Source organism: Morone saxatilis, unplaced genomic scaffold (assembly GCF_004916995.1).
Source record: "Morone saxatilis isolate NCDOM2014 unplaced genomic scaffold, NCSU_SB_2.0 Contig9, whole genome shotgun sequence".
NCBI classification, from domain to species: Eukaryota; Metazoa; Chordata; class Actinopteri; family Moronidae; genus Morone; species Morone saxatilis.
Genome location: NW_023340268.1, coordinates 14,820,318 through 14,833,950, shown reverse-complemented (window position 1 = coordinate 14,833,950; position 13,633 = coordinate 14,820,318). Strand labels below are relative to the sequence as shown.

The 13,633-nt window shown below is 42.8% G+C and overlaps 1 protein-coding gene across 1 annotated transcript in view; it reads left to right on the top strand.

Annotated features, from left to right (window-relative positions):
- Window positions 1-11,803, top strand: part of hibadha (3-hydroxyisobutyrate dehydrogenase a) — a 21,980-nt gene extending 10,177 nt beyond the window's left edge. The window contains exons 5-8 of the mRNA XM_035681583.1: window positions 3,710-3,843; window positions 4,562-4,638; window positions 9,474-9,630; window positions 10,330-11,803. Of these exons, the coding sequence (XP_035537476.1) occupies window positions 3,710-3,843; window positions 4,562-4,638; window positions 9,474-9,630; window positions 10,330-10,488 (527 nt within the window). The 3' untranslated portion in view covers window positions 10,489-11,803. The remainder of the gene's footprint in view (window positions 1-3,709; window positions 3,844-4,561; window positions 4,639-9,473; window positions 9,631-10,329) is intronic.
- The last annotated feature ends 1,830 nt before the right edge of the window (window positions 11,804-13,633 follow it).

Here is a 13,633-nt window from a genome sequence, read left to right as displayed (position 1 = left end):
GGAAAAAGGTATGGCTTACCAGTTAGAAAGTAAACTGTAAGAAATATGTTGAGATAATACAAATATTTAATCACTGAGTTATTGGCTGTTGATTTACAGGTGCAGGAGTTTGAGCATGTAAACGGTCAGTGGTCGATGCCCTGGATGGCCGAGCTGGAGGAGAACAAGAGGGCTGCAGCTTTGGCTGCAGGTGAAGACCCAAAGACTCCTTCGACTGGGACCCCTGCAGACACACAGCCAAACACTCCTGTCCCTGGTACACACACACACACGTATATACACAGGAACACACACAGATAATTCATGCACATGTACACTCACTTACTTACATGTACATACACACACCACTTCAAAAAGAGCCCAAGTTTAAAAGGTTATAAGCCTGTCATGAATTTCTTTGGTTGATTCTTTTTGTGTGTAATGAAGAAAGTGCTAATGAATTTAGTGTTCACTACAAACAGGCCAAACCAAAGTTGTTCCTCTGATCTTCCTTTGCCTTCGCACAACCAGCTTCACCCTCTTAAGTTCCTGGTTAATGGCCGTCGTCAAAGCCTGCTGCTAAGCATCTGTCCTAATAGTGCTTGATTGCCCACTTATTAACTTGAACCTTGTTAATAGAGAAGATCAGATGAAGGAGATGTCTATATGTGTCTGTAATTGAATTGGAAGCTAACTTGAACGCGCCACACACAACTACACACACCCAGAGGGATACACACTGTGAAGTGTCTCTCCATACGTCATACAACGTACTGTCGGAGCCACTTTGATTTTCCTCCCCTCCTCTAACCCTCCACACTGTAAAAGCCACAGAGAAGCTCATTAACAGTCCAGCCAGCTTTAACGTGCACTGAGAATATTTGCGTTGGGTGATTCGGGGGTGAGGAGGTGGGCACCCACTACTCAGCCAACCAAAAATTGTCCTAACCCTGGCACTGGATGAGAAAAAGTGACAGAGGAGAGAGGTGGTTCTTTCCCTGGGGAATTATTTCCCAAGAAAACACCGCCTGCTAATCATTAGAGTGGCACTTTTGTCTTTATTCTGAATCCAGTACCAGTATGTTCTGTTTTGAGCACTCTAGCAAATTATATTATGCTCCATTTATTAAGTAGCATTTGGTGTGACATTATATACATAACTTTTTCTCTTGTGGATGTCTTTTTAGTATTTTCATCCCTCTTCTACTATTTCCTCTCCATCTCTCAACCCTGTATCTTCTATCATTGGTGCCCCCCACCCTTTATATACACACACACACATACACACACACCTTGTCTCCCCCCCTAGGGGGCGTTGTGTAGTTGTGCAGTGCTAACGATCCAGGACTGTCACTCCCGCAGGGATGGATGAGTCGGGCGGACCCGGTGCTCGGGAAGCCTCATTAGGATTCCTCTTTAATCCGTCTCTGACAGGACCAGTCCGAGAACGGGATGTCCCCTCACACACACACACACACACACACACACGCACAAAAACACACACATGGTAGAGGCGTACACACTACATAGACACTATCATAGAATTATACATCACACACACAAACACAAATGCACTTTTGCACAATGAACAGACTCACTGATAGACACACAGACACACACACACACACACACACACACACATTGTTATGCTAATGATGTGTTATTCTCCCACCAACAACGATCTTCCATCATCCTGGTGTCACTGCCTATAGAAATCCACTACAGATCATAAGAGCTTATTATGGGTGATTAGTTAATTTGAGGGAGGGAGAGTTGGGAGGGATGCTGGGAGGTAGGAAGAGAGAGATTGTTTTCCTTCTTCGCTGTCGTCTCTACTAACCTCTCTACTTCTTTTCTCTCTCTCTCTCTCTTGCTCTCTTTTGTCTCGCTCTCTTTCTTTCTCTTCCTCTCTTCCTCTGAGATATATTGATCAGCACGTTGACTGTGTTATCAATAATCTCCTCTTTAGTCGTCTGCGAACAGTGATCTTCACTAATGAAGCAGAGCAGTTGTCACACTGCTCTTTCTATGTGTGTATGTGTGTGTATTTGTCTCTAAGAGAGGAAAGCTGAGCCTGGAGCTTTAAAACTAATAAATGAAATGTAAAAAAGTGATACTGCAAGTTGAACTTTTACAATGACTTCTAATTAAAGAAAAGTATACTATTGTTATTGTTTATTTATTCTTTTTCTTTAAAATTATAATGATGGCATTGTTAATCAAGAGTTATACGACTATAATACCCAACTAAAGCTATTTGAACATAATGTCAACAATTTCCAAGCCACTAAATAAAAACGTCATTTTATGAAACTAAACAAGATTCAGATGGATTAAGTCAGATGTATGTGAGACAACAAAGCCAACATACAGTAACAAGAAAGGAACTAAATCTATCATGTCCATGGTCTGTGGACCATATGTGTGTATGATTGGTGTGTGTGGCAGCCTTATGTTGAGTGTGTGTCCGTAGGCAGCTGCCGCAGCGTGGGCTTTGGGCTTCATTATGTGGCCCTAATGACCTGCTGACAGCTCAACACTGACACATACACACACACATACAGTGTATTGGCATCATCATACACTTGACAACAGCATAGCCAATTAAAGAAGGGGGAGGGGAAAAAGAGATGTATATTTATGTTTATGGATCATATAAATATACAGTAAGTCTCTCCTCTCCTCTCCTCTCCTCTCCTCTCCTCTCCAGTGAAGTCTGATAATGTGATTTCAGCTGTTTTGTCCCCAGCAGTTCCCTTTTAATTATTAACACTGACATTATTAGGCTTTCACTATTAAGAGGCCTTTCATTAGAGCTAGACAACACCCTAAAGAGAAATTTGAACTCACTTTCTCTCCCTCCCTTTCTTTCTCTTTCTCTCTCCTTCTTTCGGAGAACTGAAAAGTGTGTCACTTGCCACTGTACTTTTCCAGGTATTGCGTTTATGAGATCAGCTATATATTTAGTTTTCTCCTGTATGAATGTGTGTGCACAGTATGCGTCTACCAGATTTCATTGAAGCATTTAAGGCACATTGCAGAGGAGACTCAAGCCGGCTGGGTCCAACCCACTCTGAAAAGGGGTTATTTCTGCATTAAGGACCCTGTGGAGTGGGTTGGGGGGGTGAAGTTGCCTCCTACAACATGGCACGCTCCTTAAGCCATCAGGCATGGGGAGGGACGCCTAATTGAACATGATAAAGTGTAAAGTTAATTACCCCTCATGCCTGTCACTGATACCCCCATGAGGGGGGCTGGCCTCAGGCACAGCTGTTGTGGTGTGTGTGTGTGTTGTGTATGAGAGAGAGAGAGAGAGAGGGTAAGGGTGACAGGACAAAAGGCAAGGGCTCCCGTGAGGGTTGTGCAGTGGATGATGGCAACAATCGGCTTTTAAAGATACCTCTGTCCCTCTGGTGCACCACTACTTAACACGCCTGTCCCACTATGAGTCTAAAGTACACAGCTGACCTTTTAGACACAGTTGGTAGTGTTGAAACAGTCAAGTGGTTGATATATTATGGTCTTTTGTGTGGCAAATCCATATATTTTAGATGGATACACCTGTTCACTTGTGCTCTGTTATGAGTTTTGGAAAATTGAGCACACTATTTAACATTCCTTACAGTTTGCAGTGTGTTGCAGGTCCATGTCAAATGTGTCAACTGTATTTATCAACTATAAGTGTTCACGTCTGTTCGCTTCAACTCTGCATTTGAACATGTGTGTTTAGGTGTCGGGGCTGCCAGCCTGGCCAAACTGACCTTCATGGTAGGTGGGGTAGAAGAGGAATACCAAGCTGCTCAGGAGCTGCTCACCTGCATGGGAGCCAATGTTGTCTACTGCGGACAGGTTGGCACTGGACAGGTAAATACACACAAACAGACAGAGAGTACACGACCTTCCTGCTTTATAAACTATAGCTTCACATGCACAAAATTTCCCTCATTTGAGTAACTTAAATACATACTGTATGAACACACTTATGTGCAAATCCATAATTAGTATTTTTTATAATCATCAGTGGAACTCATAAAAACATTTAAAACATGAAATGGATTTTGTCGTTAATCTTATCAAAATCACATAAAGAAATTCTCTTCAGGAAGATCATTAAATCCACCTATTTCTATATCTGATGGAAATTAACCTGAACATACAGAGATCTATGGGTTGAATTCTGCTTTACTTAAGGATCTATGCTGAAGTTGTTTTTCATGAGACAAATTATGTTCACAATTTAGATTTGTACTAAAGATCAACAGACCATCTTTCCTTTTGATCACAAGGAACAATTTGTCCCGAACATCGTGAATATTAAACTGTAACTTGTTTTGAAAAATAAATCATACAAAATAAAGATTTTACATCACTAATCCAGTAATGATCATGCAGAATGTCCCATTTAAATATCTTTATAGGGAGTCTGTTGTATCATCTTATGATTATGTTTGATACACCTTCAAATGTGTTTACATTCTGCATTATATGCTGTCTTGCAAACCTCCTTATACGTATATATATATATATACATATATACATGCAGTAAAACAGCCTTTTCCGCTTTCTGGTCAATACTCTCTAGGCAGCTAAGATCTGCAACAACATGCTCCTGGCCATCGGGATGATTGGGACCGCAGAGACCATGAACCTTGGCATCAGGTACTGTCAGCTAATGCTGCGCTAAGCTGCTTCCTACCTGTTATCCTGAAGGGAAAAGTTGTAACAGTTAGTGGTAGTGCACCGATAGAAAGTCTGACGCAGGGGAACTTGTGAGTAGGCTATTAAAAGTGGATGTACCTGGCGTAAACTTGCACACTGGAGTATGAGCTAGTAATCACAATATGCAAATGAAGCTCTGTGAGGTTTAACTGCATATGAAAAGCAGGCGTGGGATGTTGGGATGTGGAGCAACAACAAATGTTGACGTTTCTAGACGTTTGGATATAAGAAGTACAAGCACCATAAACTTAAAGATTGCACGTTTGAGGCTTCCACATTTTAGCTACACATAATTTTGGATTCGACCTGACCCTTAGATATAGCCATCACTATAAAAGAAATGACTATACCAGTCATATGGCTGTAACTGTGGCTGTAATTCACTATTTCAGTACAGGTGTGTGTGTGTGTGTGTGTGTGTGTGTGTGTGTGTGTGTGTGTGGTGTGTGTGTGTGTGTGTGTGTGTGTGTGTGTGTGTGTGTGGTGTGGTGTTGTGTGTGTGTGTGTGTGTGTGTGTGTGTGTGTGTGGGTGGGTGTGGGTGTGGGTGTGGGTGTGTAGTTTATGGAAGTGTGAAGGGGTCAGCCCAGCCCCAAGTCAGAGAGACGGATGAGGGGGTGGAGCCACAGACTCTGATTTACATCTGCTGATTGAGCTCTCACCAGCATCCTGTCACAACCCTGTCGCTGAACGCCGCCTAAGAAACCCATCCATTATGATGCCTCGTCCTGACACAGAGCCTCTTTGGCCAGGAGGCTGAGCATTTTGATATTACCTGAAATATCTGGCTCACCTAAGGATGCCGGACAATTGTGAAAGACCTACAAGGCCTACACATCAGTTATCCCTCACACAAGCCATTAGATTGTTTTCCTTATCTTATTATCTACTTTATTTATACATATCCCCTGCCAATAATAGACTGTTTCCTCTGTCACACTGTTGCTATTATTTGTTTTTATGGGTTTTGCAACTTAAAAGGTGTGAGCGCCCAGTTGTGTGTTTGTGTGTGTGCGAGTGTGTGCATGTACGCGAATTGCTGCTCTCACAGTGCAGCTGTGTTAGTGCAGCTGATTTATCTGTGCTGAGACAGAGGAGGAAAATTGGCATGAGCAGTCGCACATAAATCCCCCCACTAGGCCTCTGAAATATGGAGGCATTAAGGGAGCAACACAGATTTACACATTGCCACACTGTCTCTGATGCACACACACACTTAGACACACAGATTTACATCCACAGACACTGAAGACAGCAGTTTTCTACCAAACTACAACAACTTCTATTCACTGGGCACATCATTATAATGTATGCCTATGAAAAAAGAATAAGAATACTAACTACAGCATCCCTTAACTTTGAATGTGAATTATTTTTTATATCTCCAAAACTGACCCATATTCTGTCTTTGTGTGTGCATGCGTGCGTGTATTTCCATGTTTCTACCCCCCTTCTTACTATCCAATCTCTAAGGCTTTATGATAGGGTTTGACAAAGACTGTCATCGTTTAGAGAGAGCCCACACCCGTAAATCTCCCATGCTGCATTGCAGCCCAGTCTCTTATGCAGAGGACGCTCTCTGAGGCATGTGTGCGCAGAAACACACACACACATACACACGACACAGTCCGACACAAAGGAGACTGAGCACTCAAAGCCAATTTACAGGAAAACGGCAATAACATTTTATCATGCTGGACTTGGGCCTGATAGAGCTGCCCTTTCTTCAAATATGTGTGGGTGTGCGTGTGTGTTTCCCTTACCTATACATGCAGGCGGACTCACAAGCACACACACTCGCACACACACCTCTGTTCATGGAGCTAATTTGTTGATCTCAGATGGAAGCTCGGGCCGTCTCCAACAGACCGTGACGTTCTCTTAGCGCAAGGAATGGCCACGCATGACAATTATGAGCGCGCACACACACACGCACACACCCACCCTGCCTTTTTTGCTGTCCTTTCTTTCCCTCTCTTTCAGCTTTTCTTCTCCATCCCTATTTGCTTTACCTCCTTATTTTATTCTTTTCTTTTAATCCCTTCATCTCTCCTCTCTGCCTCTTTTCTGCCCGCCGTAATTTCTGTATGCAGCCAACCAGTCAGTGAAAGAGGAGGGGTGAGAAGCTACTCAGAGTAGTGGAGAGAGGCAGCGGTGATTTTAATGATGCACGTGGAAGATGAAAGGAGAGGAAGGAGAGGAGAGAGAGGCGACTGGCCCAGGAAAGGGATATGAGGCTTTTACAGCTTACGGTTCACCTTGCACACCTGTGTACCTGCATTCATTCATGCATACAAGGCATGCGGTCACTGTCATTGAAGCACAAGCAGACACACACATATTTTCCCCTTTATTCATTTTATGGGGAGAACAACAGGCGAATCAAAGGGTATAATAAGACGCAACCCTTTGTGATGAAAGACAGAAATAGGTTTTGCCACAACACACATGAACAGAGACACATCTCTCCTCCTTTTTAAATGAATTGTGAGCATATGTTCCGATGAAGATTAAAGTAGGGTGATAAATGCGCTTGTTGCCTCTATAAATGGGATAGTAAATGCTTGTGTGTGTATATGTGCTCGTTAGCTCTTTAATGTAATAATAAATGGGAAAAGGGTTGAGCTTCCTCTCCCGTGGCATCAGATGAGGAAGAGAAGCTAATCGCAATGAAACAGACAGTTAATATCAGCGCTGCAAATGAACTCCACCTGCTTGATCTCCCCCAGCACATAAACACATGAACACCCTCCCCTCTTATTTTCACCTCCACCACTCTCACTCTCGCATTTCTTTAATCTGCAGCGGCATCATACAGCAACACGTTTGTCTCACGTTTGTGTCTTTTGTGTGTTTATCCATGTCAATCTTGTTAAAGCGTGACATGTCCTCTTCTCCACGCAAATTACCGCAGGCGAGGAACAACACCACTGCGTCAGCTAATAACCGCGGCTGTGTGCGAGTGTGAGCGGTTGTGTGTGTGTGTGTGATGGACGCAGGAGGGGAACTTCATTGATTTATCGTTAACAGAGGACAACAGCTCCCCGTCAGCGTCTCTGGTCGCTATAACAAACGATCTGCGCGCTCGGACGCGCTTTATTGTAGCTCAGCCAGTAACCTTTTCAGCTGCTGACCCAGAACGCAGGGAGGGGCTGCCTGCTTGTGTGTGTGCACGGCGGAGAGATGGGGGGTTTGTGCACGATGTCAAACATATGTCCCCCAGAGTCCTCAGACAGGGAGGTGTCAGCAGGGAAGATGAGGGGGAGGAAGAGGAGAGACAGAGAGAGAGAGAGAGAACAAGTGGAGGCAGAGGAGAAGAGAAGCAGGATGGCAAAGGGATGCTTACAGACATCCACTAAAAAAGCCATCATCAGAGAGACTGACAATAAAGAAACTGCGACCTAAAACACATGTTTACACACACATGCACGCATGCAGCGTTATGCCACATTTCCAAAACAGTTTGTTAAAAAAAACAGTGCGGACACAAAAGAGACGAAGGGGAAGGGAGGAGGGAGAGACATGGAGAGAGTGTAAATGCAATTCCCATTCTTAATTAGTTAGTAGACAGCTAATAAAAACTGTGGTAGTAATGGCAGAATGAGAGCCAGGTGGAGTGAGGGAGGGAGGGAGGCTGCTGGCCTTAAGGACCTATGATGGTTTAATAGTCATATTGAGAGCAGAATAGAGTTACAGCCCTGTAAGTAACAGTGAACTGAGGCAGCCAGGGCTTGATGTGGTCAGCTTTACACTAGCCTTTAAACTGTTAATAAACAAAAGCTGCACTACACAAGCAGATTGAACAACCGACAGAGTTACACCCTCCCTACTGTAATGGTTGGCACTTTGTTTCACTCCCTGCTTCTGTCTGCCTGTGCTCTCTCTTTCTCATTTGCTTCTTCTTATCATAGCCTGGAGATTTGTCCTCTTGCATATGAAAGTGGGTTGCTTCAAAATGGGGCAGCAAGGAAGTGAGAGCGTACTTCTATACATGACAGCAAGGTTTATGGCTCCCCTGTGCTGCTTAACCACTTCTCCTCCTCCTCCTCCTCCACTTTCTTTTTTCATGAAAGAGGGATGATGAAGGATAGATGTGCTGGTAAACATCAATACTGCATTAGCCAGCATTACAAAGCCTTCAGCCATTAACACTGAGGAATGGTCACAGCCTAGCATAAGGTTCAATGGGGGTCACTACAATCACCAGCAGCCCCACACCCATCTTTTTCTATGTTCCTCTTTTGCACCGTTTGGAAAATTAATTCCATGATCGGCGCTCCTATCCCTCCCATCCCGCCTGTCCCATTTCCTGACTACTTCTAGCATAATAACTTCTTCCTTTTCTATCACTACCCGCACTTTTACCCTCTAGCTCACCAGCTCATACTGAATCACTCTGGATTAGAACATTAGCGAAAAGCCTCAAAAGTAAAGTGGAAATAAAATCATCTATTCACCTTCCCTGTAAGAATCTGTAATATAAGATATTTGATTTCATATTGTACTTCATTCAAGAGAAAGTTCAATGGGCTTTCTGCAGCTAATATCATCATAGGTTTACCCTTTGCGTCAGTGAGGCAGAAAATGTAATCCTTTAGACAAGGACCTAAACCTTTACACCAGCAAATCTATTGTGAAAAAAAGACTCACTTCTCTCACCCAGATCTCGACCAGAGAATGTGTCAGCAGGGTTTGTGTACCTAATTTGACCATTTGACCCATGACTTTCGCTCCTGAAGGAGACACTGACCTCTCTGTCGTCTTCTCCTCTTCACAGGCTGGGTTTGGACCCCAAGCTGCTGGCAAAGATCCTTAACATGTCCTCAGGTCGTTGCTGGTCCAGCGACACGTACAATCCAGTCCCCGGCGTCATGGAGGGAGTCCCCTCAGCCAACAACTACCAGGGTGGCTTTGGAACCACACTAATGGCCAAGGTACAACCTGTTCACTGTCATTTTCTTTATGTCCACCATCACCTGTGACTCTATCTTTGGACTGTAACTAATAATCATTTTGATTATTGATTAATTTCTTGAAAAAGTGCCAATATAATTTCCCAAAGCTCAACCTGACTTGAAATAGCTTGTTTAGTCCATTTAACAATCGAAGATCTAAAGATGTTCACAGTTAAATAAAACAGAAAAAAACAACAAATCTTTAAATTTGATCATATGTTTTGGTATTTTTCCCAGGATACATGACTTCATCAAAATGCCATTTAATTTTATGCTGGTCGAATAATTATTTCAGTTACTACAATTAGTCTTTTTCTTTTAGTCTCCTTTTTTGTCAGTCTTTCAACCCTGTAATTAGCTTTGTCCCACTTTTAACTGTTCTTTTGTCTCTGTGATTCTCCTGCTCTCCTCTTCCCCATCCCATCTGTGACTTATTATGTACCACTTACTTTTACTGCATTTGCTTTTCTGTTTGGGTCAGTCTGTGTCTGTGTATTATTATTAGTGCATCTGGGTTTCAGTCAATACACTTGCAATGTGTGCTCGCAATGTGTAGTTGTATCACACACAGCAAACCTAAGAAATCTAATAGAACTGTCCACCATTAGATAAACAAAAACAGATTATTGTGTTATTCCGACTATCTGACTATCTGCCCCTCTTTCTCTCCGTTTCTAGGATCTTGGTTTGGCTCAAAACACTGCCACCAACACTAAGACACCCATCCCTCTGGGTTCCCTCGCCCACCAGATTTTCCGAGTCATGTGCTCCCGCGGCTACGCTAACAAGGACTTCTCATCCGTCTTCCAGTTCCTACGCGAGGAGGAAGGCCAGTGAATGGAGGGGGTTGTTAACATACACACACACACACACACACACACACACCAGTGCCCCTTATCCCACTATGCTCAGGAGAAACTAAGGCCTTGCCCTCAGGCACAGATCTGCGGTCCAATTAACATACTGTATGTCGACACATGTCCCCTTTTTGCATTAGCTGAATCATATTTTCAGTTCCCTCTGCAAGGGGGAAATGCTAAAACTGACCTTAGATCAGTATCTAGAGACAAAGCAACTCTCCTCCTAGTCTGAGAGGCCAGAGTGGAAAATGAGAGGTTGGGATGAGGCACTGCAGGTTTACATGTAACAATGCGAATAATATGTGGTTTTTCCGGATGATTAATAAGTAATAACTGCATGATTGTTGAGGGTTTTGCGTTTTGCCTGTTACCCAAATGACTCGGACCTGTCCTTGTTAATTAAAAGAGGACAGAAAAAAATACAAGCTACAGTAAGGATTCACATTGTGATGGACATTTCTTTGAAGAGACAGTGCAAGAGAGTGCAGAGTTCAGGTTACAGAAATAAAATCCCATATTCACAGCACTACATGTAAGGTAACCAAAACTGACCACACCGTGAGCCTAAGGTTTACTTGCTTTGTTACATTTGTCTGTTTTTGGCAGGAAGATGGTGTCATAGTCATCCTGCCAGCATACATAGCTTTCATTTGTTGATTTTATTTCAGTCATCCAGCTTATTTTTTAACTTGTTAATACACTAAATTGACAGTAGTTTCAGTTCTTTGTAACATATAACAACATTTAAGTCACTGGATCACTTACTGGATCGACCAGTTCTGCTGATTTAAATACTGTGATATATATCTGGTTATTTTTGCACTGTGTGCATCGCAGTGCGATGTGCCGGGCCATTTTGATACGGTTACAGAATCTCTTTGAACTTACCTCACTTCTATACACAATTCTACTTCTTTACATCTGCTTATCGAGCCACTGGAGTATTATTTTGTGACCAACACTGTTTTATACTGTTCACTACAAAATGTTGTTCCCACTGTCTAGCACTTTCTCTCGTCCGTTTTTACTTAAAGTCTATCCTCACATATTTCTCCTCGGTCTCAGCTTGTACGACATTGATGTAAAGTGTAAGTGAGGAATGGTTCCTCCCTGCTCTGAGCAAATGTACATAATGTATATTTCATATTGTTGTGTAGTATTGAAGAGGAATCTAAATGGACTGTCACTTTTTTTTTTTTGTAAAATTCATTAATAGTGTCTACAGTTTGTCTTTGCTCTGTGAAACAGATCCTCAGTCACACTGTAGCCTAAAATAAAAGATGTTCTGTGTATTTGTGTGGTGTTTGTCTGGTTTTGTGAAATACGTTTTTGACATTGGTGCACATTGTAAAAGTAGAACTTATAGAATTACATTTGGAAGTGATTATGTCGGTAAGGACAGATCTTTCTAAAGGTCAGATAGACAGAAAGCTAATAAATAAAGTGACATATTGCATGGATAAGTGTGCGAATATCGTAACTTTCAGTTTGGACACATTGACACTTCCAGCACATAAGCAAAGCAGACTCCCCCAGCATGCATTGGAAACCCTTCATTTTTGTAATTTGAAGAAAACAGACATGATGGAACCATCTTTGTGGTTGTATGATAATGAAAACTAATGCATACCACAATTAATGTTAGTATCAAATACAGTCCCAATCCCTTTATGTACAGTTATTGGATTTGTAGAAAAGTTAACATTTGTTATATACTGTACATGCTCAATACTTCCATTCTGTAAAAGAGAGAGCCCTCCTTTGTTGCTCTATCTAAAGATTGTTAAATTTTTTTTCTGATAAGGTTTTGTTTGTAAAGTTTTTCCTCTTTAAAATCAAGGATCTAGGGCTAAATGATGTCATATTCTTTACAGATTGTGAAGCCCCTCAGGGCCAAACTTGTGTTCTGGCCTATATAAGCAAACTTGATGTCTTAACAGGTAAGGGGACCGAGAGGACAATAACACACAATTCAGTGTAATCCTTTGGTTTTTCAACTGCATCTGTCTCACCATGTGTACACGCCACAGTCTCCTGGTTCCATGTTTCAGAGTCTGTTAGACCAGACTTATTTAACTTGTAGTTTGATCCAGCCATCCTGCTCTTCAGTGGGCTGTTGTTCTATTGTTCCTCCAAAGCTCTTCAGCAGGCGCTCATATAACGCTTAACGTCAGTCGGGGAGAAATAGCAGCACTAATCTCAGAATGATGCCCTTATTTCCATCATTACAATGAAATGAGAGGAAAATAACAAATGCGGTTTGGTTTTATTTCACTCCCTTTTTTTCTGAGGGCTGGTGTTTCTTCGCGACATTTTATGGAGCTGCTGTCGTCTAAGTGGCAGCCACAGTTGTAGCAGACTGCGGCGAGCCGTTGGTGGCAGGGGTTGTGTCGTGGGCTTGTGACTCACTCTGTTATTGTTCTTTGGGAAGTATGCACTTGCCTCTGCTGTGTGCTTTGAAGAATATCTTCATCTGATTATACAAGAGGAGTATTTCTGTGTTTAGATGAAGAACATGATATTACATATCTCTCCCCATGAAAAAGCCGGTGTCGCTTGTCAGGCAGGATTTAGTATCTTTGAGCCTCCAACACCATCTTGGCCTTTGCAGACAATAGACTCTGGTCTTCCTGAGGTCTCGCTAAAGAAGAGCTACGCCTCTGGCCTGGCTCGCTGTATTAGGGCAGTGTAGCTGATTCATATTTGGGTGTTTTAATTTGACTGTGTTTTATAGGAGGCTGCTGAGCCGGCGGTTTCCTCATTAAAGGACACATGAAAGCAGGCTGTAAAGGAGCCTTGGTGAGACCGGCCTGCGCTGACGTCTGAAGGGGACGCAAGCGACCGAAGGACCCACCGAGTCCCGAGCCAGCCGGTCTGAGCCGGAGGGCCTCACCCTCTCAGTCAGGCACCCAGTGGCGGGACACCAGACACACCACACGGAATTGTGTCCACACCAGGATATGACACCAGTCTGATGTGTCAGCAGGAGTTCAGTCTGATGCAGGATTTGAATAATACTTACAATACTTAGCTGAGAGATACCCTGATCATAGATACTACTATTGAGACACCCACATGAACCTGAGATAAACTAGTCTCAAAAATAAATGTAAGTAGCCTAT